General features: G+C 43.5%; 1 protein-coding gene across 9 annotated transcripts in view; it reads left to right on the forward strand.

The window, feature by feature from the left end:
* The window catches only part of PHF3 (PHD finger protein 3), a 90,637-nt gene extending 63,835 nt beyond the window's left edge, over positions 1-26,802 (forward strand). For 8 of the 9 annotated variants that reach the window (XM_053286538.1, XM_053286537.1, XM_053286541.1 and 5 more), the window contains 6 exons: positions 3,488-3,686; positions 6,816-6,963; positions 11,978-12,067; positions 20,604-20,799; positions 21,425-23,543; positions 26,547-26,802. In XM_053286538.1, the coding sequence (XP_053142513.1) occupies positions 3,488-3,686; positions 6,816-6,963; positions 11,978-12,067; positions 20,604-20,799; positions 21,425-23,543; positions 26,547-26,640 (2,846 nt within the window). In that variant the 3' untranslated portion in view covers positions 26,641-26,802. Of the gene's footprint in view, positions 1-3,487; positions 3,687-6,815; positions 6,964-11,977; positions 12,068-20,603; positions 20,800-21,424; positions 23,544-24,039; positions 24,669-26,546 lie in introns of those variants that run through there. The other variant, XM_053286540.1, reaches the window with a different exon arrangement.
* Positions 26,803-27,751: the final 949 nt, after the last annotated feature.

The following is a 27,751-nucleotide window of genomic DNA, read 5'->3' on the forward strand; positions in this document are numbered from 1 at the left end:
GCGCCTTGTCACCCGCCTGCGTCCGTTTGTGGCGAGTTGGGACAAAGTCACTATGGACCAGTGGGTAATTACGGTAGCACGTTTGGGCTACGCCCTGGAGTTCTTCGGTCCGCGACTAGTATCCGGGATGGTGGTGACCCCTTGTACCCCAGAGTTGGACCAGGAGGTCACTTCTCTCCTAGAGAAGGACGCGATCGAGGTAGTGTTGAGTCCGTATAGTCCCGGGTTCTATTCCAGGTATCTACTTCCAGGTGCCAGGTATCTACTTAGCTACTCCAGGTATATACTTCCTGGTGCCAAGCCAGACGGTGGTCAGTGCCCTATCTTAGACCTCAGGGCTCTGAACAGGCATCTGGTCTACAAAAGATTCCGGATGCTGTCGGTGCCTACCATCATGACCATCTTGGTCAGAGACATGTGGATAGTCTCACTTGACTTAAAAGACTCATACTATCATGTGTCCATAAGGCCTCAACATTGTTGCTTCCTGCGGTTCCAGATAGGAGGGATCTCCTATCAATTCTAGGTGTTGCCATTTGTCCTCATTACCGCTCCTCTCATTTTCACAAAGTGCCTGGTCCTGGTGGTGGCATTCCTGCAGGAACACGGCCTGCAGGTACTGCCGTACCTCGACAATTGGCTGGTCGTGGCGAGTACAAAACAGGCGGCCTTGGAGGCCCTCAAGATCTTGATCGATACCCTCCAGGAGTTGGGGTTCCAGATAAACTCAAAAAGTCTCAGATGGAACCTACTCGGCGGATTCAGTTCATTGGACTGATATCTGACATGGTCTTGGAAAAGGTCTTCCTCCTGGAGGCCTGTATCGTGACTCTTCAGAGACTAGCGGCGGTCTTCTCAGCCACAGGCCTGCAAACCTTGCACTCCATACAACGCCTGTTGGGCCACATGGCATCCAGCACTTATGTTCTACCTCACGCACATCTTTGGATGTGCCTCCTTCAGAGGTGGTTTTTGGATGTCTTCGATCCTCTTTGGGATCTGGGTCATCTTCAGCATTTGTCCCTTCCGGCGGTATGGGCAGTGGTCCACTGGTGGACAGAGGACCTGTTGTCTCAGGAACAGGGGCGGGTGCCACACCCAGATGTTTGGTCCCTCCACTTGACTGCGTGGCGGGTCCTCCCGACTTCCCCTTGGAAGGTGTTGATGGCTGTTAGGAAGCCGTCTACATGGAAGTTTTATAATCACAAGTGGACTCGCTTTGTGTCCTTTGCCACCCTGCATGGGTTTAATGCCTGTAATCCCTCTGTGCAGCACATTTGTAATTATCTGTTGTCTCTTAAGGAATCTAGGTTGAAACTTGTCTCCCTTAAGGTATATTTGGCTGCCATTGTGGCCTGTTCTCGCTCTGATCTGATTTCGTGGTTCAATCATCCAGTGGTTAAAAGTTTCCTGAAGGGTATGCAACACTTGTTTCCAGATAATCCGGTCATGTTACCAGCCTGGGATCTGTCTGTGGTTCTGGCTGGTCTGCTAAGGCCACCCTTTGAGCCTTTGGCTTCTATTCCAAGTCTCCTGACTTGGAAGGTCGCTTTTTTGGTGGCTGTTACCTCCACCAGGAGGGTTAGTGAGTTGCGGGCCCTGCGGGCTGACCAACCGTACTTGCAGTTCCATAAGGACAAGGTAGTACTCAGGAGAGATGTCAAGTTCCTCCCTAAGGTGGTGTCCATGTTTCACCGCTCGTCCCCACTCACTTTGCCTGTGTTCCTTCCAAATCCTTCATCGGATGCAGAGAGGCGGTTGCACCATTTGGATGTAGCAGGGCTCTGCCCTTTTACATGCAGAGGAAGTCCCCCTCCTTGCTTGTTTTGTATGATGGGCCGTGGAAAGGGCTTCAGGTCTCGGCCCAATCCATGTCCTGGTGGATAATCTTTGCTATTGAATTGTGTTATCAACTGGCCCTTAAGTAGTTGGCTGCCCCTGTGAAGGCTCACTCTGTTAGGTCCGTGGTGGCCTCTGTGGCCTTTGATTGGGCAGTCCTGTTGGACTCTATCTGTCAGGCAGCTACTTGGGCTTCACCCTATTGGATAGCATTATTTTTTCGATATTAGAGCTCATAATAATGTTGTATTTGGCAGGAGTGTCCTGCAATCAATTTTCAGTTGAGCTGCTTGTCCTGAAATAAATTCTTTCTGGTTGTTTACCTGTTGCCTCTGTTTCCCCCCCTCCACCTTAGGTGCTTGCTTGTTATGCGCCCATATGTGTAGAAGACAGAGACCACGTCGAAGAACTACAGGTTACTCACCTGTAACGTTGGTTCTTCTAATGGTCATCCGTATTTCTACACACCCTCCCATCCTCCCCTCAAGGGTCACTGAAGCTTGACTCTGTGACTGAGGGAATGAGGAATGGTGCAGCCGCACATAGTGGCTGGGGGCAGGGTTCCCACCCAAAGCAGGAGAAATCGAGCTTGTTAGATTCCAACGTGGTCTCTGCACAGGCACATAGCCCATATGTATAGATGTACAGATGACCACTAGAAGAACCAATGTTACAGGTGAGTAGCCTGTAGTTCCGGGTGGCAGTTCCATGTATAAGGGGCAGCAAGAGAGAAAGGGCAAAGGCATTTGAGGGAGCTAGGGACTTTTTACTAGCTTGCTTAAAAGTTAGTGCTTACCACTTCTTGTCCTAGTCCTTTACCACTGACATGTACAAGGCTCATAATAAAGATCACATTTCTATTATTTTTACTGGGAGTTGCACTGTAGGACAAACGATGAAAATGTATTTGTAAAAATGCCGGTGCAACGAGGCTGACTCTATCCCTACTCCCAGTTCCAGACTTGAGTGGAGGTCTCATCCATGACTTAATGTGTGTTTTGGAAATGTTTTATGTCTGGATCATTCAGAATTAGAAATTTTACCTTTTGGAGGTACTCTGGAACTTGTGGGAAAGAAGTAGGATTTTGTCTGTGACTTGCCATTGCACTTTGGGGACATTCAGAGACAAGGTTTGCTTCTACAAGTTCCAGATTTGGGGATGGAAAGGGGTCCATCTCAGAGACACTGATTGCTTCCAAAGTGCTTCATGAAATCAGAGATGAGACTCTGCTGCTTCCTCAGATCCATTTTTGTGTACCTGAGGACTGGGGAAGGACAATGTTGGAGACAGCAATAATCAGTGGCTGGCTACCGAATATGTGACTCCCTGACAACATTCTTATGTTGGGGTCTAAATTTACAGTCCCTTTTCTCTAGCATGCATGTTTATCAGCTTATGTTCTTTTTGAAAATCAGTCTCTAATTTCCTTAACTTGATTCTCGAAGATTGGTGAACTGTTTTACTCAAATCATAAGAATATATAAACTCTCAGCCAACAGCATTTTAAACATTATAATGAGAACTTATTATTCATTATTATTATTCATATAAATGTAAAAATAATAATTATTATTATTGCAATCAGATTTTTTTTGAGGGTCTGATATGATGTGTGCTTAAACAGTAAAGCTTATTTGCTTTTTCAAGGTCGAATGGCACCACCTAGTGATGACCTTTCTGGAAAAAAAGTGAAAGTTTCAGTTGGAGTTGCACGCAAACCATCTGATAATGAAGCAGAAAGCATAGCAGATGCACTTTCTTCAACAACTAACATTTTAGCTTCAGAATTATTAGAGGAAGATAATGAGATGCCGAATCTAGCACTCGCCTCTGCTTCAACCTCTAGGTAATCCTTTTGTGGCTGCTACTATTAAGAAAATATTATGGTTTCTGTACCTAACTAATATTATCAGTGAACTTAAGTACATAAATAGGTGGAAATTACTCTGCATTTTTGAAACATGATGGTGCATTTCCCTTAGCATGAAGGCTATGTTTTGCAGAAGTGCTGGAAACATTGGCTACTTTGATTTTTTATTTAAAGGCCCTAAGCACTTGTTTTTATTGAGAGAGACTTGACAACATTGCGGTAATATATAAAACATCACTGAGTTGAAGCACCATACATGTATTTACCACAGCAGAACCTGCATTTCATTTGTAGATGTGGTGCTCTCCACTTAGTATATAAACATGCATCCAGAATTCATGTTGGATTGCTATAAATAATGCATGTTTTGGTAGAAGACACCACTTATGCTGAATCCTTTGCCAGTGTTTTTGTTGGATACAGTTGCTGGCTGTAGAAATGTTGTTACATTCATCTGTGTCCTTCTCTCTCCCTCTCTCCCCTCCCTCTCTTTGTTGTTTCCAGACTTGCTGACATCCTGATTAATGAAGCGCTGGTGCAACAGGAGAAGCACCAGTGCTTCTGAAAGGTTCAACTAACTCAGCTACACTGCTGGCTTAGTGTGTGTGTGGTGGGGGGGGATTACACGACCTCATCTTCCCTAGGAAGTACTCTGCACCACCCAAAAATATGTCCCTGAGGATTACACAGCCATCGGGGACATAATTTCTGTTGACCCAGAATACTTCTGGGGGAAGGAGAGGTTGCAGAAATCCCGCTGGCCCCCTCCGCCACACGTATCAGTGCAGTGTTAGTCTGGAACTCTTCAGAAGTAGATGAACACTGGTGCCTCTCATTGCACTAATACTTCAAAATTCAGGCTGTGAGCCGCTGTCCATTATTATTTGGGGAAGAGACCTGTCTAAGACATAATATGTACTGAGGCACAGTATAAATAATAGATAATTGTAATGAAAATTACTATGACCTTCTGTTTCTTGATCAGTAGTTCACTATTCTGCATGGAAAACAAGTTTTGAAACTGAAGAGAGTTTCAGAAGTAATTTGTGATGTGGAATGGGAGTCTGTCATTCCCCAGGAGTAAAAAGGTCAAAGATTGCACTGGGTCATGTTGAAGTCTTTGGTCATGTGAAATGAAGTTCTTTCATTCCCGACTCGTATACTTTAAAAAGCACATGTATATTACCGCCTTGGGATTGTTTTAATGAAAGGCGGTATATACATTTAACAATAATAAATAAATAAATAAATAAGCAAGCACAGGTTATAAAACATTCTGACTAAAATATAAAATAATTATATAACAACTAGCTGATCTGGTGCAGAGCACCTGCGCCCCTAGTTCATCCTCCCACTTCAGCCCCAGTCCGTTCTCCTCCCAGGCCGCTTTCCCTCCAGTGGTGCATTGCCTTGCTGGCTGGCGTGGGCGGTGCTTTCCCTCTCTCCCTGTGCGCCGCCAGCGCTTTCTCCCGCCAACCAGCATGGCCGGCCCTTCCCTTCACTGCCCGCTGGCTGGTTGGCCTGGTGCTTGCTGGTGCCTTCCTTCCAGCCGACTGGCTGCCACCACCATTTTCTCCCCCATCCCCCAGGCAGCTGCTCGCAAACTCTCACGAGAGCTGCCACACATGGGATTAGCGACAGGTACATTTAGGAGAATTATATGTAACAAGCCGACCCCGCACAGAGCATCTGTGCGCTCTTTGGGGCCGGCTACCTCTCCCCCCCGCCCCAGTCTCCGGCGGGGCCGAGTGCGGCCGCCGCCGCCAGCGGACCGTGTGCGGCCAAGTGCAGCCGCCGCCACCAGTGGGCCAAGTGCCAGCGCTGCGGCCGCTGCCGCCAGTGGGCCGAGTGCCAGTCTTTGCAGCTGGTCACCTCTCCCCCCACCTGCAGAATCGGGGCCCGCCACCGCTGCCGCCTCCTCGCCCGTCGGCCGGTCCCCCTCCTCACCTCGTCTCCCTGCCCCTCGCACCACCCGTCGCAGCCAGGCCGGGCCTGCCAATTGTCCTTTCTCCTGGGTGCACCAGCCAATCAGGCGCCTCCACAGCCCAGCCAATCAGCTGGGCTGCCGGGACGCATTTTCCCTGGCACACCCAGGAGAAATATATGTATAGAAGATAGAAGATTTTTAAACTACATTTGCTAAAACATACCTCAACTTAAAGTGGCAAATAACTCAGCCTTCCTGTTAAACAGGAAATGATCCAGTTGGTTTGTTGGGAAGTGAATAGTTTATGCTCATATAATGCTGTAATTTTTAGTAGTGTATGTAAAAAGCATAATCTAGAGAAGAATTTGGGTGAGAAATTATCCGTTTCTCTGCAGCACCCAGGGCATGGTGTTTAGATACATAAGAAAAGCCCTGCTGGATTCTGCCAAGGCCTATCTAATCCAGCCTCCTGTTTCCCATGATGGCTAACCAGATACCTCTGTGACGCCCAGAAGTGGGGGGAAAGGCAATATCTTTCCCTTGCCATTGCAGGAATTTTGAGACATATACTTCCTCTGAAACTTGAGGTAGCACATAGTTAATATGAAGAATAGCCAAATTTAATCCAAATAACATGCCTATTTCTGGCATCTGGAAAATTTGTACAATTTTTTTGTGGGGGGAAATACAATTTTTAATGCAAATATGCCAATTCAGAATTTTCTGGAAAACCCGCATTTCTGGATATAAAAGCCTTGCTCTACCAGGCTGGTTTGGGGCTAGTCGATGCCTGAATGAAAGACAGTCTGGGGACCCGATGTATATCACCGAGTTCCATGGCAGGGCATAATAAAAGCATTCTCTTCTACATGCTTTAAAAAGGCATTGGAGATCTGACTCCTTCATGCCACACACACTCCCTTTAAATACCATCCAATTTTTTAAATACTTAGTTCTTTTTGCCTCTTCTTCATTATCATCCTTTTTGTTTACGTCTTCCAATGAAATCATGTTCACATTTGTCACAAAAATCAAGCAAACACTGTGATACTGCTCAGGATCCTGCACATATAACTTCATTTAGTTTGTCTATTGTATCAGAAAGCTTTTTGATTTCCCCCACCCTTGTTTCATAGGGTAAGCAGTTTGTTATTATTTTTCCTCCTCTTATTCTTCAGATCAGAAACGCCTGGCACTATTGAAAGTGAAACGCTATTTCTAGCCCGTCTGAACTTCATTTGGAAAGGCTTTATCAACATGCCATCTGTTGCAAAGTTTGTTATCAAGGCTTATCCCATCTCTGGTTCTTTTGAAAGCTTAACAGAGGTAATATATTAAATAAGATGATCATCTTATTTCACTTTTGGTGGGTGGGGTGGTTGTGGTGGCAATGATATTGTGTATTAAATAAAAATCTTATATTGTCATTCCTTTGAAATAAAGGGTTTTGAAATTGAGCTTAAATTCCACATTTCCAGTGCAAAGTGCTCATGTGAGCAAATAAGGGAAAGAATAAGTTGCTCAGGATAGTGAGTGAAGATTTAATGTGGGAACAAATCCTGGAGTTGTAATCATCAATTTTATTACAGCCATTGGCCAGCAGAAATAGGAGTAACAGATATGCCCAATGCAATGATCAATAAACAATGCTAAAACACAATAAAACAGAATACAATCACTCATAATAAATTACTTAAAAACAATAAACAGCTCTCGCAATTAAGCACTTAATAGGGACCTTAACCTCATGGCAATGTAGAAAAATTTAGCTACAATTGTTGTAATCCTGGGGCTTGAATCCGCGAGATAGTAATATGTATAAAAGAGCTCACACCTTCCAGGAAATTTGAGTAACAGAGGGGAAATAAGTTCTTCTCTAGCATCTCCTGGAGTTGTCATTGGTGCATAGAATAAAAGCTATGACTCTGGATTGAGATCTGTCGACAGGCATAAGAATGGGTTCTGTGCCTGCGCAGGAACCACACAGTAGCCATGCCTCAGCTTGTCGAGGAGTCCAAGCCCCACCCCCACACCAGAGCGTGCTATTTGAAGGCGGGTTGAATGCAACGTCCCTCAGTTCTTTTCCAACTGCCTTTGCATTTGGACCTCAGTATGCCATCTCCCCATCAGAAATTTCCTCTTGAGTTCTTCATTCTAAAAACAAACAAACCAGACTGATTCCAGTGTATGGACCCATTTCTGGCTGATGAAAAATTCTGTATTTCTGACTCGGACTGGCTTTGACCCACGGAATGGACTCAACTATCCTTCTTGCGCACCAAAATGGCTGAAGAGAAAAAGTCGTTTAAGAGGTGTGAGGGCTGTTAATGCCAAACTCCCCTCTAAGGATCTTCATGACCTGTGCCAGATTTGTTTGGGTGAGGAACATAATGTGTCCTCGTGTAAAATATGCCTATCGTTCTCGAAGCAGACACGGAAGAATCGGGCACTTCGCCTCAAGAGTGGTGATCTGTGATGAGGTGCTAAGTCCCTCGACACCAGGCACACCTTGTCCGACGTCGACGTTGAAAACTCCTCCAAAATCTGCATTGGCACCACCACTATTGAAGTAGATGGCTTCAGCATCAAAGCCTCTGCCAACTCCAAAGCATGTCTCGACATCAAGTCATACTTTGACATCGATTGCCACGCATGCCTTGACTTCGACCCAACACCGATCAAAGTCTACGGCATCGACTACAGCCATGAAGTCTTTGACTTTGATATCGAAGCCTTCAAGACATATCTCCTCTTCTACCAACAGCAACCTTGACATCGAAGAACAATCTAAAAGGTCAAAGCATCCAGCGGCTGCTTGAGCTTTGCCCCCAGAGAAACAACAGACGCTGATCAACTTGACAAGGGATCATACCCCATCTCTGTCTGCAGTTCAGCATCCTTCATCGATACCAACTGCTCCCTCGACTTTGGACCAACCGATCAAAGTGGATCAAAGTGCTGCGAGACTGGTGTCAACCCGCCCGTTGACACCGAAGTCGACATTTATACTGACCTTTTTGATGCTGAGGGCATGTTCGCTTTTTCCAGCTCCAACACTGATCCCTTCATCCCCTCCATCAACTCCGACTGCAGTTTGTCCTGCCGTTCCTTCGACCCTACACACACCAGTGCTTTCAGAGTCGAGGCAGGTCACTCCTCATTACTGGTCACCCCTCCTTACGCTCGATATCGAGGATGCCGATACCGATGTGTGCCTCAACCCTACCACAACGCACAGGCTTCTATCGATGCTTGATTCATCAGCAAGTAGCCCGTCGACATTGACATTTAAGAGTTTCGTCCCATTGGAAGAAGAGTCTCAGTTCACCTCTGCTGCACTGCTACATCCTATATTGACACTCTCAACTGCCCAGTTACAAAGTCCACTACCGTGGCACACCTGCGGCTTTGCCCATGCAACACCTGTGCATATTACATATTCTGGGCCGGCGATAACCACCTGCTCACAGGCTGCGCCTTTGGAAACAGTCAGGCCTTGGAAGCCCTTAACGACACTTCCATCCTCTATGCCACTGGTCTCGTTGCCTGCAGGATCTTTCTGGGATTGTTCTACTACATTTGTCTCCACGGCTGCTCAGACCAGCATTCCTAGCATGTCATATCAGGCATCTCAGACAAGACCGCCTGTGACACGTTCTGTGGCAACCCAGATGGTGATGATGATTTATGTAGCATATGTAAAACCATTAAGATGAGTTGTTAGCTGCTTGCAGGGTGCTCGTTGGCTTTCCTAGGAAGGTTTTATATAATTTAACAGATGCCTTCAGCCTACACATCCAATCTTGCTGCAGTAATATCCCTGAACATTAGATGATAAAGCTTAAAACTTTGGATCTGATCCTTCCTCGTGTCACGCCCTTGGGGCAACATGTAACCAAGCAGCAGCTTCCCAAAGGACTTACCTGGGCATGGTCAGGAGAAAGCAGTTGCTGAGATGGGTTGAGAAAGGGTTTGCTGGGTAAACAAAGGCTGCTACATGTGAAAGAAGGAAATAAGAGGATAAAGGAAGGGCAACTGAAAGAGAGGAAGTTCATATAGGGAAAAGTAGAGAGGAAGGGGTGGGGCCAGGAAGCCAGTGTGTGGTATATAACAGAGCCATTGCTGAGGCTGCAGCACCCAGACTCGGGAGTAAGCCTGGGAGGCAAACAAAGCCTGAAGGAAGGCAAGGAACAGTGGGAGTTGAAGGCTGAGGGTGCTGGAACCCCTTCACTCTTGTACTGAAACTCGGCTAGGCCTGAAACCAAAACAGTAAAGGCCTACAGAGAGGCTTTATGTTACACCCGACATGAGTGCAGTGCCCACATGTGGAAGGATCCCTATAGGGCTCAGCTAAGTCCTGCCTCTTCCCATGTTGGTCATGCTCAGAAACATCCCCCTCCAGCCCTCCCCCTCCAGTCAATCGGGTACCGTGAACTCCATTGAACCTTATTGGAATCCCTCTGCATATGGTATTCTGACTGTGTGGGGAAGGATCTGTATCCTTTGTAGTTTATCAGTGTTCCAGATATGGAGCTGGAGACAAAGAAATAAGCTTCCCTTATACATTTCCTGACAAGTAGAAAGTGTCTCAACAAGATGAAACTGTGCATGGCTACCTGTCTTACCTGAATGTCAGTGCTGGGTTTTTTTTGTTTTTTTTTACAAATTAATGGTAGTTCTCTGTTGATGGGTTGTAATTAGTTAAACAGTGTCATGTTTGTCATGCTAGACCAGTGATCATCACTATTTTTCATTCAGGGACCATTTTGGTTTGTTGTTTTTTTTAAAAAGCCTTCAATGGGAGAGCCATTTCCCACTGTACTGACCTCTGCACAGTACTGCATTTTTCTCAGTCCTGGGAGTGCCCTTTAAGAGAGATGGAGCCTCTTTAGGAGGAAGGTGCTGAGAAGGGCTGCAGTTCCCAGCACTCTGTGCTCATCTTTCAAGATGGTGCAGGGGCTCAAGATGGCCCCCACTAAAGGAGCCCCACTGGCACTGGGCAAAACGCAACACTACACAGTGAGAATGGTTGCCTCTACATGGTACCAGGCTTCAGAACTGTGTAGAATGTCCCGCTTTCACACGAGCCCAGTCAGCTATCAGCCTGGCAGCTGCACTTAGTGTTGATGGGGGGGCCACCACTGGTCCCTGGGCCTTACAATGGTGAACACTGTGTTAGACAAATTGGATGACCTTTTAGATTTTATTTTATTCTGTTTATTTTATTTTTACTTTTATATTTCGTTCTTCCTCCAAGGAGCTCAGAGCAGTGTAAATGCTTGTTTTTATCCTCACAACAGCCCTGTGAGGTAGGTTAGGCTGAGGGATACATGACTGGTCCAGAGTCACACAGTGAGTTTCATGGTTGAATGGGGATTCAAACTCGGGTCTTCCCAGTCCTAGTCCAACATTCTAACCACTACCCTATGCTGACCTGGCTGAGGCAGAAATGGCAACAACGTAATCCAAATGAAAATAAGTTAGCATTCTGTATGTATCTCTGTAGCTTTAGCACATGTAATGCATAATTTTGATCAATTAATCTTTTATTACGGTCACAGGCCAGCATACAAAGTTTGGAATATTTACTTACTTGTGTGATTATTTACTTAGATTTATAGCCCACCCTATCCTTTAGTGTTTGAATGAGGTATGATATTTCCTCATCTGCTTTATTCCCACAGCATCCTGGTGAGGTAGAGCACTTTTATTTCCATTTTAGAGACCTATTGTCATTTTAAACTTCTTTTCAGAGCTTGAAGAGTCTGTGGGTGAGCAGGAATTTAAACCCTGAACTAAATTCAACAGTTTCTACACTTTTTTTTGCTGGCTCTTTAGCAATAGCAATAGCAATAGCACTTACATTTATATACCGCTTTATAGCCGGAGCTCTCTAAGCGGTTTACAATGATTTAGCATATTGCCCCCAACATTCTGGGTACTCATTTTACCGACCTCGGAAGGATGGAAGGCTGAGTCAACCTTGAGCCCCTGGTCAGGATCAAACTTGTAACCTTCTGGTTACAGGGCGGCAGTTTTTACCACTGCGCCACCAGGGGCTCTTTCTTTGCTCATCTCAGTCATTTTTATTGTGTTTAAAAATCCCCATTTATCCAATCAGTGGGGTTTCCCCCCGCTTCACTTGCATTTAATAGTAAAATGTCTTTTTTAATGATCATGAGACAAATCTACTATTGGGATATAACTGTAAAAGAGAGAACAGTTCATAGCAATACCAATGTCTAACTTTAAAAAAATGTTTCAGTGTGTGTACTAAGCATTTCTGAGAGCAAATGTATGCAAAATAGACATACCCACATATTTTTCTCCATCCCTACAGGATTTGCCAGATAGTATCCAAGTAGGTGGCAGGATATCACCTCAAACTGTTTGGGAATATGTTGAAAAAATAAAAGCTTCTGGGACGAAGGTAAAGATGAATCTATTATTGTTTTGGAAATATTTTCTGTTAATAGATGTTTGCTTTGTTGTTGCTTATATATGCCTTGATTTCAACAAGGGCACAATTTTAATAATGCTGCTGAGATGGCTATTTTGACATAAATTATCTGCTGCAGTTTGTGCTGGATGTAGCTCAGAGCACAGAAGCAGCTAGTCCTTTCACATGTCAGACATGATGCACACTCCAGCCGACACGACAAAGCACAACAATCGTGTTCTCTGTTCAGCAACAAATGGTGGATCTTCAGTGATGCCACATCTTCAGAACCCTTCATCTCCCCCCATATATGGAAGTCTAGGAGTAAATCCCAGAAAAAGCCTTAGAAATGAAATTTGTGCAAACTTTTTGTTGCAATGTAAAAAGCAGGTTCTTTTAGAAAAAGGAACATTACTTGACCAGGAAATTCATCTTTCCACTGCATGAAATAATTTGCAGCTAAATTACAGCCATCTATGTATGGAGCTGAATTAGAGCAAATTCTGACTGTATGGTTGAGTGACCATATGGTGGCTAAACAACTTTACTAATGCAACAAATTCTATATGAAATGTCAGACATATAGCTGAAAATGAAAAAGATACTTACTCTGTTATAGTACTTATTGCTATATTGCTGTTATTATTAAGAATATTTATTTAAGAATATTTTTTCAACAAAAACGGTACACAAAACAGCTTATATTCTAAAAAGGATAAGAAAATGGTTCCTTGTTCACAAAGGTAGTACAAAAAGACAACTGAAAACCAAAAGAAAGTCCAATCATGAGCCAAAACATGATGTTGGATGGGAGGAGGAATAAGACAGTCATATCAAGGATGTCTCAACTGCAGAAGAGTGGAGGGAAAATGGTATTCACTTTACCATTCCAGTGTGTTCTAACTGAGGGCCATATTGAACAAAAGACAAGAATGAGGCCATTTGATAATGTCAGGATAACCCAATAATGGTGTACTTTTTAATTTACGATACATTTAAGACAAGAATGAGGCCATTTGATAATGTCAGGATAACCCAATAATGGTGTACTTTTTAATTTACGATACATTTATTCTTTCCAATATTGAGTTATAATCTGTGAAAATTGATGGGAAGGGGGTCTTCCCTGTATCTCAAACACCTCTTGCATGATTGCACATTGCATGCTATTCTGTTTTAAATAAGGGGAAAGACGTGCAACATGCGTCTTAAGAATCAGCAGTGATGGTACTGGGCAAGAGAACTGTAGCGGTACTAGAAACTAGAACATTACAATTGCATGCTTATGGAAAGGAGTAAAAGTAGTAGCAGGACCACCTGAGATTATGGTACATGGGCAGGTGGCTATGCCAAAACAATAGATACTAGAACTTTTTGCTGATACATCTTTCAAGACTTTGGACATACTTCCACAAAACAGGCAGGGAGTGTGAATGGTGCTAGACAGAACCTTACCTTGACTTACAAATGTAATGTGTTCTGCATACACAGTTTTGGCCTTATTCAATACAGTTTTTGATGTTTGCCTATAGAAAATCTGATTTCTTTAGAGCTATCTGTGAAGGTTGTAAGAAGCACTGGAGCCAGCGTGGTGTAGTGGTTAGAGTGCTGGACTAGGACCGGGGAGACCCAAGTTCAAATCCCCATTCAGCCATGGTACTAGCTGGGTGACTCTGGGCCAATCACTTCTCTCTCAGCCCAACCTACTTCACAGGGTTGTTGTGAGGAGGAATCTTAACTATGTAGTACACTGCTCTGGGCTCTTTCGAGGAAGAGCAGGATATAAATGTTGTTAATAATAATAATAATAATAATAATAATAATAATAATAATAATAATACTATAGTGTACTTAGTGCAGGTCTGCCTTTCAAAAGGAAGGCTACAGTTCTCTTTCTAGGCTGCCAAATCTGGCCCTAGATAGCTGGGATGAATGGTTGAGCAGACATCCTCCTACAGCAGCTGCTTGAGAGTACTTCACACACTTTCTGGTGAGAAACCCTTCACCAGAAGTGTCAAAAGCTATGGAGAGCAACATCCTGCTGGGCAGCAGTTTGGGATAAACAAGACTATTCTTCTCCAAACACTTTCAAGTAGTGGGAGTCTTTGCATTGTAAAATTTTCCTAAATTGGGAGACAACTCTTTCAGCAGCATAGAGTTGATCTTCGGATGTTTGAAGGCTGATTTGGACTCATTATGTACACTTCCAAGTGTGCATGCTGAGATTCCCTCAGGTTTTCTCCCTCAGAGTAGGAGGCTATTGTTTAGAACAGGTTGTGCTATCCATCTGCTTCCACAAACAGGACTGAATGTTAATCCTAGGATGCCCTGGGAGTAGGCACCTCCCATTTCCAATCATGTCTTGCTCCTGATGACAGGGTTTTTGAAGATCTGCTCTGTTACCTTCATTATCAGTCTATTTTCTTTTGCCTGTCTCCCACACCCCAAATAAATCGATCTTAGTGTCTGCTCTCTATCCTCCTCCTCCTTGGGCCCTCCGCTGTTTCTCCTTCTTACTCCTTGACCACCCAGTGGAGCAGTCTTACTCCAGTCAGAATGCCTCATTGTCCAAGGATCCAGCGATCCCATCCAGGGATAGGAAAAGAGGCAGGGAAGACACTAGCAAGCCCTCTTGCCCCACTGCAACAGCAGAGCGCCCCAGAAAATGAAGGCACATCCCTAGCAGGCCTGTGGGCCAGGACTTTGCCCTCGATTGTAGCCTGAGCTCCGCATGCAGGTCTAGCCCATTGGAGAACAGACCCAGCCCTCTTGGCAAAAGTAGCCCACAGCAGGGACAAGGAGCAAATGTGACCGGGACTGCTCAGCTGGCCCAACCACAGGCCCTGAGTGCTCGCACCCCTGAGGGAGATGTCACTAGCCCATGTGCTCTTACTCCCCAATGCTCCCCTGCACCCGAGAGTGACTCAGAGCCAGGGCTGGATGGAGAAGTCAGAGATGATTTTCTGGGAGAGGAAATGGGCCAATCCAATGAGGAGGACCTTCCGATGCAAAAGGAATCCATAGGAGATAATGACCAGGATATACTCCCACCCGACTACAAGATCATGAGTAATGATGCCCATCCCTTACAGTCTCCTGCGTGATGGTCCCCCCTTCCTCAGAACTGTTCACCAGTCCTGCCTTCTGTACATGGAGAACGGTTACCCCCGGACCTCTCCGCGTGGATCAGGGATGTCATGGCGGTGAAACTTTCAAGGAGAAACTTAATAGGCTCCCCAGTCCCACTGCAAGGGTCAAATTTTTTCAGCTGCACAACCAGCGGGTCCCATTGCTGACTTTAAGCCCAAACTACCTCCTAGGAAGCACTCTCTTGTTTGGTGGGAAAACTCCCAGTCATCCATTTTGTCCTCCACAGCACGTTGGGATAGCCCCTTCTCTGAACAAGGCCATTTTAACCTAGGGTTCCCACTAGGTGGCACAGATAAAAGATGAGTCCACATAGACACAGGTGAAGGCTCCTGCCAGGGATCTCCTGACCTCAGGGATATTGCCAGGGTGCACACTCATAGCAGATTCTTAGGTCATCAAGCAACTAATTTCAAATGTATTTCTATTTGATTCTGATTCAGATGGCCTCGATTCTGCAATTCCACATGCTCCACAAGTTAGCTTCACAATTCCACAAGTTAGCATCACATTCGATCCTCACCCACCTAGGGCTGATTTGGTCTATTCTAGTCACTCCCTAGAGATCCCAGCACCGCATGCTTCCCCTTCTGAGCATCTCTTGCCTGAAGATAATAATGGTCGCCCTGCTCAACACCCTGAAAAATCTGAAGGGGAATGGTCAGCAGATGAGGGACAAGGCACATCTGAATCCTCCCCAAAATTGTTTAAGCATGAGGACTTTGGAATTCTATGGTCAAAAACACATAGACCCTCACAGGAAAACCTTGAGTCAATTAATGCCAATTCCTCTACTACCCCTGGGTCCATGGCCCAAGAGGGTTTTCCTTCCAGCTCTCAAACGAAGCGAGTCATCCCCTTTCCTGAACTTTTTCCAAGAGATTTTACAGAAGGAATGGGATGCCCCAACATCTTCCAAGAGTCTGGGGTCTCTGTCTAAGCATTTTTACAATCTGCCTTCTGATATTATGAATAAACTGGCCATTCCTCCTGTTGATGCCCCAGTGGCCTCCCTGGTTTCAGATGCAATACTAGGAAAAGATAGTGAGGAATACCTCAAGTCACCTGAGGATAAAAAGAATGATTTATTTCTATGTAAATCACATGAGGCTTCTGCTCTGGCCATTAAGGCTTCTGTGGCCAACTCCAGTTTTTGACAGAGCCTCAGTACTGTGAGCCAAGGAGATATTAAAGGGATTGCCTCAAGGACAAACCAAGATAAGACAAGGCATTAATAAATTGACCAAGGCAGCAGCTTTCATGGCTTATGCTAGCTTGGACTCCCTACAGTTTTCAGCTTGGGCCCTAGCTCCAGATGTTGTGGTGTGCAGAAGTTTATGCTTAAAAAATCGGAACGTAGATTTGAGATCCAAGCTTAATCCAGCATCCTCTGCATTAAAGGGTGCTAAGCTTTTGGGGGAGTGTCTTGACCAAGACACTCATAGAGACCAAGGACAAAAAGAAAGTCATGCCCTCCACTAAAAATGACAATAGAAATCCTTACTGCTCTAATAACTTTTTTCATTTGAACAGGAATTTCCCTACATGTCCCAGAGACAACAGACCTGATATGGCATCCTGGCAAGCTTCATGGAACCCGACCAGGAACAGGCATTAGTTCAAATCCTCCAACCAGGACAACTGACCATACAACAGTTCCCATTTCAGCAGACCCAACAAGAAGCAGACCCAACAATGACTACCCACTTCCACCAGTGGGAGGAAGACTTCAAGATTTTCTTTCTACCTTCAGGGAGGGGTGTTTCCTAAATTTTCTGTTTTTCTCTCCAGACCATTTTCACCCAACACTACTCTCCAAGAACCCTATCAAACATCTCCATATGAATCTAACCATTCAGCATCTGATTCAAATCAGAGCACTAGAACAAGTGTTCTCGATAGAAAGATGTCAGGGCGTCTATTCTGTTTTTGGTTCCCAAAAAGGACGGGTCTTGGAGGGTGATGCTTGACCTAAAGCACCTGAACATGTTCATTCACAAACACAAGTTTAGGATGGAAGCAGTACACATCATCATGGAGGCAATACAACCGAGAGACTATCTGACATCTCTAGAACTCAAGGAGGCATATCTCCACATACTGATTCTGCCAGCCCATCGACATTGTCTTCGATTTGCCTATGCACAGGAGCACTACCAGTATTGGGCCCTGCTGTTTGGCCTATCCTCAACCCCCAGGGTTTCTACAGTGGTCATGGTGGCTCTGGTGACGCACATGCGCATGCTCAGCCTATATGTACACCCGTTCTTAGATGATCTCTTAATCAGGTCTCACTCTTCACAGGGCACAGAAACACCATTCAGATCCTGGATGACCATGGGTTCCTGGTGAATCTGCCCAAAAGCTCCATCACACTATCCCAGAGCCTAATTCACCTGGGAATCAACATAGAGTCCTCCCGGCAGCCCCTGTCTGGATCACAGGTCCTGAATCTGGGCTCAGGTACAATGGGTTCTCTCTCGTCCCACGGTGGATCTGAGGGCCCTGGCTCAGTTGCTGGGGTCAGTGATCTCCTGCCTGGATTCTGGCACATGGGCATGTTGGCATTCCAGACCTCTACAGTGGTCAGATAGGGTCTCTTACCATATCAGGATCAGATCATGGCAAGGTCTCATATGCAGATCCCGGTTCCCTCCTCCCTACAACATTCTCTCGGGTGGTGGATGTCTTCAGCTCTCTCAGGGCCTCTCAAGGCACCACACCAAATTTTAATCGTCACCGATGCAAGCAACAGGTTGGCGAGCCCATTGTAGGTCCTCAGTGGTGCAAGAACTATGGTGCAAAGTCTGTGGACTCCTGCAGAGGTCGCCCACAGCATAAACTGGTTAGGACTGTGTGCAGTTTGGCTGGCTCTACTACACGTCCACCCTCTTATTGACGAACAGCATGTACTGAGATGCACAGACAACACTGCCACCAAGGCACACATCAACCTGGGAAACAGTCCCAAGCTCTGAAGGAAATTGACCTTATCCTAGTGTGGGCAGAATCACACCTATTTTCCATCAAGGCAGAACATCAGAGCGGAGTACACAATGTCATAGTGGATTGGCTGAGTCACCACAACCTCGACCAGGGAGAATGGAAACTTCACAACAGGGTCTTCAAGGAAATGGTTTGCCTCTTCGGGCTTCCAATTCTGGACCTATTCACCACACTGAACAACTTCCAGATGCTCAGGTTTTACTCCACTTTCCTGTGTCATCTAGTGGAACAAACAGATGTGCTAACATCTCCATGGCCTCAAGGTCTTCTGTACACATTCCCTCCCTTCACTCTGATACCGAGGGCCATTCAAAAGTTTCATCAGGAGGAGGCGGATCTCATTCTGATAACCCCATTTTGGCCCTGAAGAGCGTGGTTTTTGGACCTAGTAGATCTCACAGTAGATCCCCCATGGCCTCTTCCAAATTGCCCAGACCTTCTCACACAAAGACCTCCCCGGCATCCAGACCCTTTGTGGCTTCAGCTTCACATGTGGAAACTGAGCAGCACATCCTAGCAGCAAAAGGCTACTCTTCAGCCATTCAAGACGCGATTCTAGCCTCCAGATGGCCTTCCACAACAAAAATCTACCAGACCACCTGGATGGTGTTTTTTCGCTGGTGCAAAACCTTCGTATCAATCCTTTATGAGCTAACATTCCTCAAATCTTGGAATTCTTGCAGGCTAGTCTGGACAAAGGATTAAAACCTAGTACTCTTAGAAGATGCATTTCAGTTCTTGCTTCTGTCCTTTGTCATCCAGGTTCTTGTTAGCGTCACATTTGCACTTAAACAGTTTTCTACTTGGGGCTGCAAACACCTCTCCACACACAGTTCATAGATTCCCCTCTTGGAAACTAAATAAGGTGTTAAATGCGCTTACCAAACAGCCTTTTGAACCTCTCAAATCAGTTCCTCTTAAGATGTTCTCCTACAGGGTTCTCTTCTTAGTAGCTATAACATCAGCTAGAAGAATGTCTGAGTTAGGTGTGCTATCAATCCAAAAGCATCAGTGTTTATTTCAACTGGACTCTGTAGTGCTTAAGACTGATCCTACTTTCTGCCCTAAAATTAATACCGCATTCTATAGCAACCAGGACATTATCCTGCCTTCTTTCTGTCCTTGTCCAAAGCACCCTCAAGAACAAATCTGGCACAAACTGGATGATAGAAGAGCTTTAAATATCTATATCTAGCACACCGAGGAAGATCGTCAATCAGACCCCCTTTTACTCTTTCCTTCCTGCAACTATTGGCACAAAAGCCTCCGCAGCCATGCTTTTCCATTGGATTAGAGCCAGCATTACCTTGACTTTTGAATTGCTCTCTTTTCGTCCTCTGGAAAGGATTACAGCCTGTTCAACCAGAAGCGCTTCTACCTCTGCAGCTTTTGCAGCTAACACCTCTCTGTCTGAAATATGTAGAGCAGCAGCGTGGTCCTCTGTCACTCCTTCCATCGAGCACTACAAGCATCATGTGTGCCAGCCAGCACAAGCAGCATTTGGCCATACTGTTTTACAACAAGGTGCTGCAGACATAAATTCCCCCACCCTTAACATCTTACCACTCTGGTACATCCCATTCTAAAGGATTCCCTTCTACACTAAGGGAGACTTACCATGAAGGGTATTTTCTCCTCAGTGTACGAGGGTATCCACCTGTGCTTTATGGGTGAGGTTTGTTCCTGTTGTGTTCAGATCTCAATTGACCAAGTAGGGGAACATCTGTTTCTTCCTTCTGTATACTGTATATAGTTACATTGTGATTATAACGTAGGTTCTCGCCTCCTAACTGCGTGTTGTTGTTTTGTCTACTAAAAGTTACTGTTTTTTCCGTATTCTCTGGGAGCTCCTTCTGCCATCTGTCCCACAGTCCTGAAACTGGGAGGTCCCTACTCCTGGGGCATTATGGGACTTCTTTGATTGAGTCCTGTCTGTGGAAGCTGCTGGATAGCACAATCTTAAAGGATACTCTCCTACACTGAGGAGAAAGTATCCTTCACGGTAAGTCTACCAATGTTCCTTTTAAGGTGCCCCCGCTTCCCATGTGTTACAGAAAGTAAGATGATATAATGCCGATGATATACACATACTTCCATACTCCAGATGAAAATTTTAGACACCTCTAATGCATAAATAAAACAAATAAAATATTTTCCAACTCAAGCAAGCACGTTTCAGTGTCAGTACATCATTATCAATGCTCTATTTTCAGGCCGCTGGCAACACTCAAGAGTAAATACCATTTAATATTTCAGAAAATAAATATAATGGTTGCTGGATCTTCTGTCTGCCCCTAACCCCTGTATTGAATTCCAGCTTTTAAAAAGAGATGACAAATTGTAAGTGATCTCTTTTTCTCTTCTTTCTCAATAGGAAATCTGTGTGGTTCGTTTTACTCCTGTGACTGAAGAGGATCAGATTTCATACACTTTGCTGTTTGCGTACTTCAGCAGCAGAAAACGCTATGGTGTAGCTGCTAATAACATGAAGCAAATTAAGGACTTATATATTATCCCTTTAGGCGCCTCTGATAAAATTCCACATCAGTTGGTGCCTTTTGATGGTCCTGGTAGGTAACACAAAGTGACTAAAACCTTGTTTTGGACCAAAGAGAGGATATTAATGGAGATCTTGTGCTCAAATTTTAAACTTTTGAGGTGCATTTTTAGTGCCCTTTAAGTCTGAGGCTGACATACAAAGCCTAACTTGTCCTTTTAATTTCAATGGGACTACTTTGAGTAATTTTCTTCTTATGTCAGCCAGATAGTTTAAAACATATATTATGAGACCATTCACATGTGTCATGAATGCAGTGAGGGAAACCGTCCTCAGTGAGAGGTATCATTCTGTAGTTTTGTTCTTTTTAATAATAATAATAATAATAAAACAGCTGTGCATTTTTGCTTCTTTTGACTCCTAAAGTTAGGAACATTAACACTCTTGATTTAATGAGAAGTAATTATTTTCCAGTGTAGAAATTCTGCTTAGAGTATGTAAGGAGCAGAACTTGAAAGACATACAGAGAAATTTGACCATTGCTTTTCCTGGTACAGTTATTAATATCTGTGGACAAATTTAGTTTTTTGAGATTGCAGAGGTATAGGTAGCTTTTGTTGAAACAGTTTTCTTCTGAAATTTATAAATATCTTATTAACTGTGCTATTATATTGTCTTTTTTTGGAAAAAAAAAACAGGAATTGAAGTGCACCGACCCAATTTGTTACTGGGATTGATCATTCGCCAGAAGCTAAAAAGAATGATTAGTGCTGTTGCTAATATAAGTACTAGTCATGCTGAAGAAAGTCCTGAAAGTGGCTCTGTGAGTTTGCCACCAGAAAAGAAAAGCAAACTGAGCAAACTTGAAGTCCTTCCTTCTGAAGTAGTAGAAAAGGAGGAAGAAAATGATTTTTTTAACTCCTTCACAGCTGTGTTGCACAAACAAAGGCTCAAGTCCCAACAGTCTAATCCTGAAGAAGTAATTGCCAGTGAACCAGTTGTGGAAAGCATAAAACATGAACCACTAAAGCCCCTGCGGTTCCTTCCTGGAGTTCTGGTTGGATGGGAAAGTCAGCCATCTGCTCTTGAGCTAGCAAGTAAACCATTGCCAGTGGATGACATTCTTCAAAGCCTTTTGGATACCACAGGGCAGATGCCTGAACATATTCAACCATCAGTAGACCAGTCTGCTAGTGAACGTCTGCCTTTTTTGGATAAAGAAGCAAGCATAAAAGAAGAAAAAATGGACATTCCTGTAGTAAGTGCTGAAGCCGAAGAAACAAAAGGCAAACCAGATGATTCAAGAGAATCAACTGATATCGTAGAAGCTGATACATCACTAGCAGATGTCTCGTGTTCTTCAGGAAATCTGACTGGCCTAAGTCTTAAGGGGAAACCACCTGATGTTTCTACGGAAGCATTTTTAGCGAACTTAACTATTCTATCACAGAAGAAAGAAACCAAAGAGACTACAGAAGACAGTCTAAAAGTGGCAGACCTAGATAATATATCTCAGGAAAGCAAAAGAACCACAGATTGTCCTGTCTCATTGGGCACTGGGAAAGGAGTTGGGAGCAATAATACTGGTATAGCTTCTGTTGATAGTGTGATTCTTAATAGTTCAAAATCTCCACCCTTCATTAATCTTAAAAGGGATCCAAGGCAAGCAGCTGGACGAGGCCAACTGAACAACGCTTCAGAAAATGAAGGTGACAGTATTAGAAATGAAGAAATACAAATGGACACTTTAGAAACAGAACAGATTAAAGTAGAAAATAAGCAGCCTTCAGGAAATGACCAAGACCTAGATCAGAGTGATAGTCAAGCATGCCAGAAGATATTGGCTTCAGCAGATAGTGTGTGTTCCTCACAGCTGGAAGATACAAATCAGTTGTGTGAAGAAGCACTAATGCAAAGCATCGAGACAGTACATTCAGTTAGAAGAGGAATATTGCCGCCAGCACCATCATCTCAGTTTGAAACAGAAAATTCCTGCCATTCTGAATTCAGTACTAAAATATCTAGTCCTGTTGCTGGTGGAAACTTCTCCCCAATTAGAACTCAGCAGCCCAATTTTCAACACACAAAAGCTACTCCACCTGGTTTTCAGTTTCAAGGGGCTGTTGCTCCTAATTTTCCACCACAGAATAATCCTGTGTTTGGGTTTCCCCCTCACCTGCCCCCTCCACTTCTTCCTCCGCCCGGTTTTGGCTTTGCTCAAAACCCTCTGATGCCGTGGCCACCTGTGATTCATCTGTCAGGTCAGCCCCCACACTTTGTTGGACCAGTTGCACCAGCACCTCCACTGGTTCACAAACAGTCGAGATTCTCAGGGCCAGACCATTTTTATCAGAGTAGAGACAACAGGAGACCAGAAAGGCGTCATAGTGACCCTTGGGGCAGGCAAGGTCAGCACATGGAGAGAGCATTCAGTAGGAGGAAAAGTGACCAGCATAGGCAGAGATTTTATAGTGATTCCCATCACCAAAAAAAGGGCAGGCATGACTGGGAGCCAGATTCCGAAAGGAACAGACACAGAGATAGAAACCAGGAGAAAGAAAGAGATAGAAAAAGCAGGGACGAAGGGCACAGGGACAAAGAGAGGTCACGGCTTTCACATAGCGATAAGGACTCTGAAGGCAAATCCTCAAGAGAAAGTAGAAATCCTGAAAAGAAAGATGTTCCTAAAAGTGAAGAGCGTGCTCATGAGAAGGAGAAAGAAAGAGAAAAAAGTAGGGAGAGGCATAGAGAACGAGATAGCGAAAAGAACAGAGATAGACATCACAAAGACAGGGACCACAGTGACAGAAGCAAAAGGTAAAAATAAAAAAAAGACACAGGCTGTCTTTCAAATTTTTAAAGAAAGAGGAAATAATCCATTTTAAATATATCCTAAACTCTGTAAAATATGCCTGGGTATAATTGTGCCATCAGTTCTTTCTTTTGTTTTGTTTTTATATTCAGTGTTAGTTATTTTGCAGAAACAAGTCTAGTTTGGTACCAGTCTGTGTACCAATTATTCATTTTCTTTTACATTCTGCTGATGTAAGAGTAGAATTTGAATAATTCAGAATTTTACATTACTTGTATAGTCAGGATTTTAAGGGTTGTCCTTTAATAGGCAATAAAAGGTGCATACAGGTTCTCTATAAAATTTGGCTTCAGTCAAGATAATTGCTGCCTTTGGTGGTTTGTGCTCTCTTCTGTTTTAAGATGCTCGACTAACTGCTGAGGTGAGAGTTTTGTATCATAAACTCTTCTAAAACTGCATTGACTGTGTTTGTTGGTTGTTTTCCCCCCTCAAATGGCACAGCCTCAAGATCCACATTTGGATACACCATATAGCATAAACTGGATGGTGCTGAAGGCATTAAAAAAGAAAAAAAAGAAAAAGACCAGTATTGATCACCAGGTGTTTCCCAAGCATCTAAAACAGTGTGTGAACAGAACTTAGAAGGCTGCGTGGTCCAAAATTTTATTGCTTTAGGATGCACTTATTTTAGTAAGATTTTTTTTTTTTACAATTTTAGCTTTTATGCTATGATTTGTATTAATTTTCCAACCATTTCTCATGCTTCAAAAACTTGAATACCTAAGCTTGTACATGACATTGTGTTTTACTATCCTTTATATTGTAAAATGTAAATATTTTAAGGGATATTTTGTTTCTACAAATGATAAAGCCTTCTCACAGCTGTTTGTTTGATTTTAATAGATGTGAAGCAATAGGCTTAATCAATATAACAAAGATGTATAAATGTGGCTTGGCTTTACAATTCATTTTTAATAACCCTAGGGTTTTTAATAAATATATCAGTAAAAATTTTGTGATTTCTGTGGAAGATTACAGTATACTGCTGTTTCTGTTGGATACCATTGCAATATTCTGTTCAACATCCTGTTTTGAAGTATTTAGTAAAATTAAGCGCATTGCATAAAGAACCTTCTCGAGTAAATCGCCTTACCTATGAACATAGATTTTTGCACTTTGGTATCAGACAAAACTTCCTTCCAATAATATGTGATTAAAACAAATTGTTAGGCTATTTTAAAATCCTATTTAAATATAGCAGCCTATTTGCAAACCTTGCACATGGCTTTATATAGTCAAATTAAAAATGCTATACCGTTCAATGCTTGGTAGCATTTATTTAAAAACGTGGATATCCAGATTGTTTGCTTTGAAAAACAAACATTTTTTTTGGTACATAATGTATGTCATATGCTAGTTTTAGATAGATGTCCAAGTCACATTTGTTTGAATATAAATCCTTGTGTGGGAGGGTCCTTCCACAGCACCAACCCTGTGCTGCTGGTGGAGTGCATAGAGTGTCATCTTTTGGCCCAGGGAATCCCTCTCGTTGCATCACTTTGTTTCAACCACATGCTTTTTCTCAGCAGCACTTGGGAGCAACCTCTCACCAGCAGTGCTTCTCAGCTAGTTGGTCTCCCAAGGCCAGCTGACTATCCCTTTGTTGTCTTCTCTCTTATAGAAACTAAAAAAACACGTTTGATATTATGTACAGCATCAAATATTAAAATGAGTGTAATTAATATTTGGATGGTGGTGACGTTGAAACAGCTTTGGTAATGTACAGTTCTGTATAATTTTCAAAATGGGGATTCCTGGGAATTGCAAAGTAGGCATCTGACTGCCTGGAGCACTCTAAAAACGGAAATCAAGCTTCTGTACTATATAGGCCTAGGCTCCTGTGTCAAAGAAAAGTTCTGGAGTCTTTCTGATTTGGAAAAAAATGGGAGAACAGCTGAAGAACATAGAGTACTAATGCACTTCCTTTTCCTTCTCTCTTTGTGCTCTTATAGCAAAGAAATGACCTGTTAAAAGCAGCTGTTCTTTGTGTTGTCTTGCATGCTCAGGACATCTAGTAGGTTAGCTGCTGATGGTGCTGGAGCTACTCAAGGAAGCAAAATGGGAAGAGGGCATCCTGTTCCAAAACACTGCACCAAGAATGTTGACAAGCTTTAAATGACTTCTTCACAGACCTACAAGTGCTATTCCAAGAAGATGAGGTCATTCACACAAGCAAAAACTGTGTGCTCCCAATTTTTAATTTTGTCGAAGCAAGGTAAAAGAAAAACCTGGGCAAAAGTGATTGTGTGGGAGCAAGGTAGGAGGAAAGCAGGTCTCCCTCCTATCTTGCTTCTACACAATCACTTCTAGCCAGGTTATCCTCCTGCCTGCTTCCACAGAACTAAGAATTGGGAGCACACAGCTCTGAAACCTGGGGAGAACACAGTTTTTGTGTGAATGACCTCAATACATCTCCTTCATGTCTGTTGTCCCACATTTGAGTGTGTAGACACAGGGCTGAATGTGGGAAATTTTTTAAAGGTTGGATTGAAATCCAAAGATGCCTGTGCTTCCCACCCTTCTGGCTAGTTAGCCAGTGCCTAAAGCACCTTCACTCTGCCCCACCCCCCGCCTTCAGTACTATAGACAGCTGGAGATTCTTGATACTGACACTTGTGCTTCGGATTTCCTTGGCAAGACCTTTTCCTCTTCCCACCATAGGCTGCATGCACACAATCACAGCAACCCTGGTTAAGGAATTAACTGTGTAGAGCTGATTGTGAGAACCCAGAATTTCTGACAATCCTGGTCAAACCACTGTGGTTAACCTGCATTTAACCTGGGTAGATAGCCATCCTGGTTCTCAGGGTGTTTGACCCATATTTCCTGGAAAATCAGCTCTGCATGGCTCAACTATTCTGGTTAACTCTTTAAGCAAGCTTGCTGTGAATGTGTGGATGCAGCCAAGTAAGTTAATGGAGCAGTTCATGTCTCTTGTGTTATTCTAGATTCATTCTGCTTTTGAAGAACCTCCACACACGTGGCAAGAATGGGGCATGGAGTTCAGTGGATGGTACAAGAATTCACCATCAAGAAGTGTAAGGGAAGGTCTCCCACCACCAGAAGTCCACACTAGAGAGTGATCTTGTGGAAATGTACAAGGCCTACAGCTATTTGGAAATCTCATTTTAACTCTCCATAGGGAAGCCAACTTGTTAGAGTCAACTTGATGGAAATAAAGAGTGAAACATTCTGAAAGTAAAATGTTGTCTATGTCTGTCCCTGAAATACTATGCCTGTTAATACGTGTCAGCTGTTTTTAGCATAAAAATTCCCACACAGTTTGAACTGATTCTCTAGCTGTCCTAAACTGTTAGTATTATAAGCCTCATTCAGATGTTATTAAATCATGATTCAGATGTTATTAAATCATGATTCAGATGTTATAAAATCATGATTTTATAACATCTGAAAGAGGCTACAGTTATGATGGAATATTAGTTCCTGCTCTTAAAGTGGCAAATTGTTGAGGGTTAATAACAAGAGAATCTGAGGCCCAGTCTACTTGAAGCCAGAACAAGGTGTTGTTTTCCTGAAATAGTAGAATGGACTGCCGATGAGGAATCTGTGTGTTTGACTTCTCCCTTCTATTGCCTGACTCTCGTGATTCCCTTGTGTTCTCCTTCGCAATGCAGAACTGCACTCATGTCAACAAAATCTTGTATAAGCAGCATCTCAGCCACACCATTTATCCTTCAGTTCAGGAGTTTGGGTTTCATGAATCTGTATGTATATTTTAACCATTACAGAAATCCAGGAGAGTGGAAGTGCTGATGGGTATATGTATACTTGTTGCCATCCCTTTGTCTTTGAGAAAAGTGTATTTTCTACATCAGTGTTGTGGTATGAGGATTGGAGATAAAAACTAATATTTTGTGAACATATATATGTTGGTGCTTCTATTCTATTCCCTTCTTCAAAAGCACCCTTAATAACACTTTAAACATCCAACCTTTTTTCTTCTTCAGTCTTTGTTAGTTCTTCTTGAGGGTTGTTTTTTTTCCATATGGCATGAAAAAGGGCTTGCTTCTGACAATATTGTTAATAATAATAATGGAAGTACTTTTAGCAGAAGCTGTATTTTAACGACCACCCCCCACCCAAAATGTAGTTTTGTAACAATCAACAAAAATACACATTTTCTTTACTGCTG

The sequence above is a fragment of the Hemicordylus capensis genome, chromosome 1 (genome assembly GCF_027244095.1).
Source record: "Hemicordylus capensis ecotype Gifberg chromosome 1, rHemCap1.1.pri, whole genome shotgun sequence".
Lineage (NCBI taxonomy): Eukaryota > Metazoa > Chordata > Lepidosauria > Squamata > Cordylidae > Hemicordylus > Hemicordylus capensis.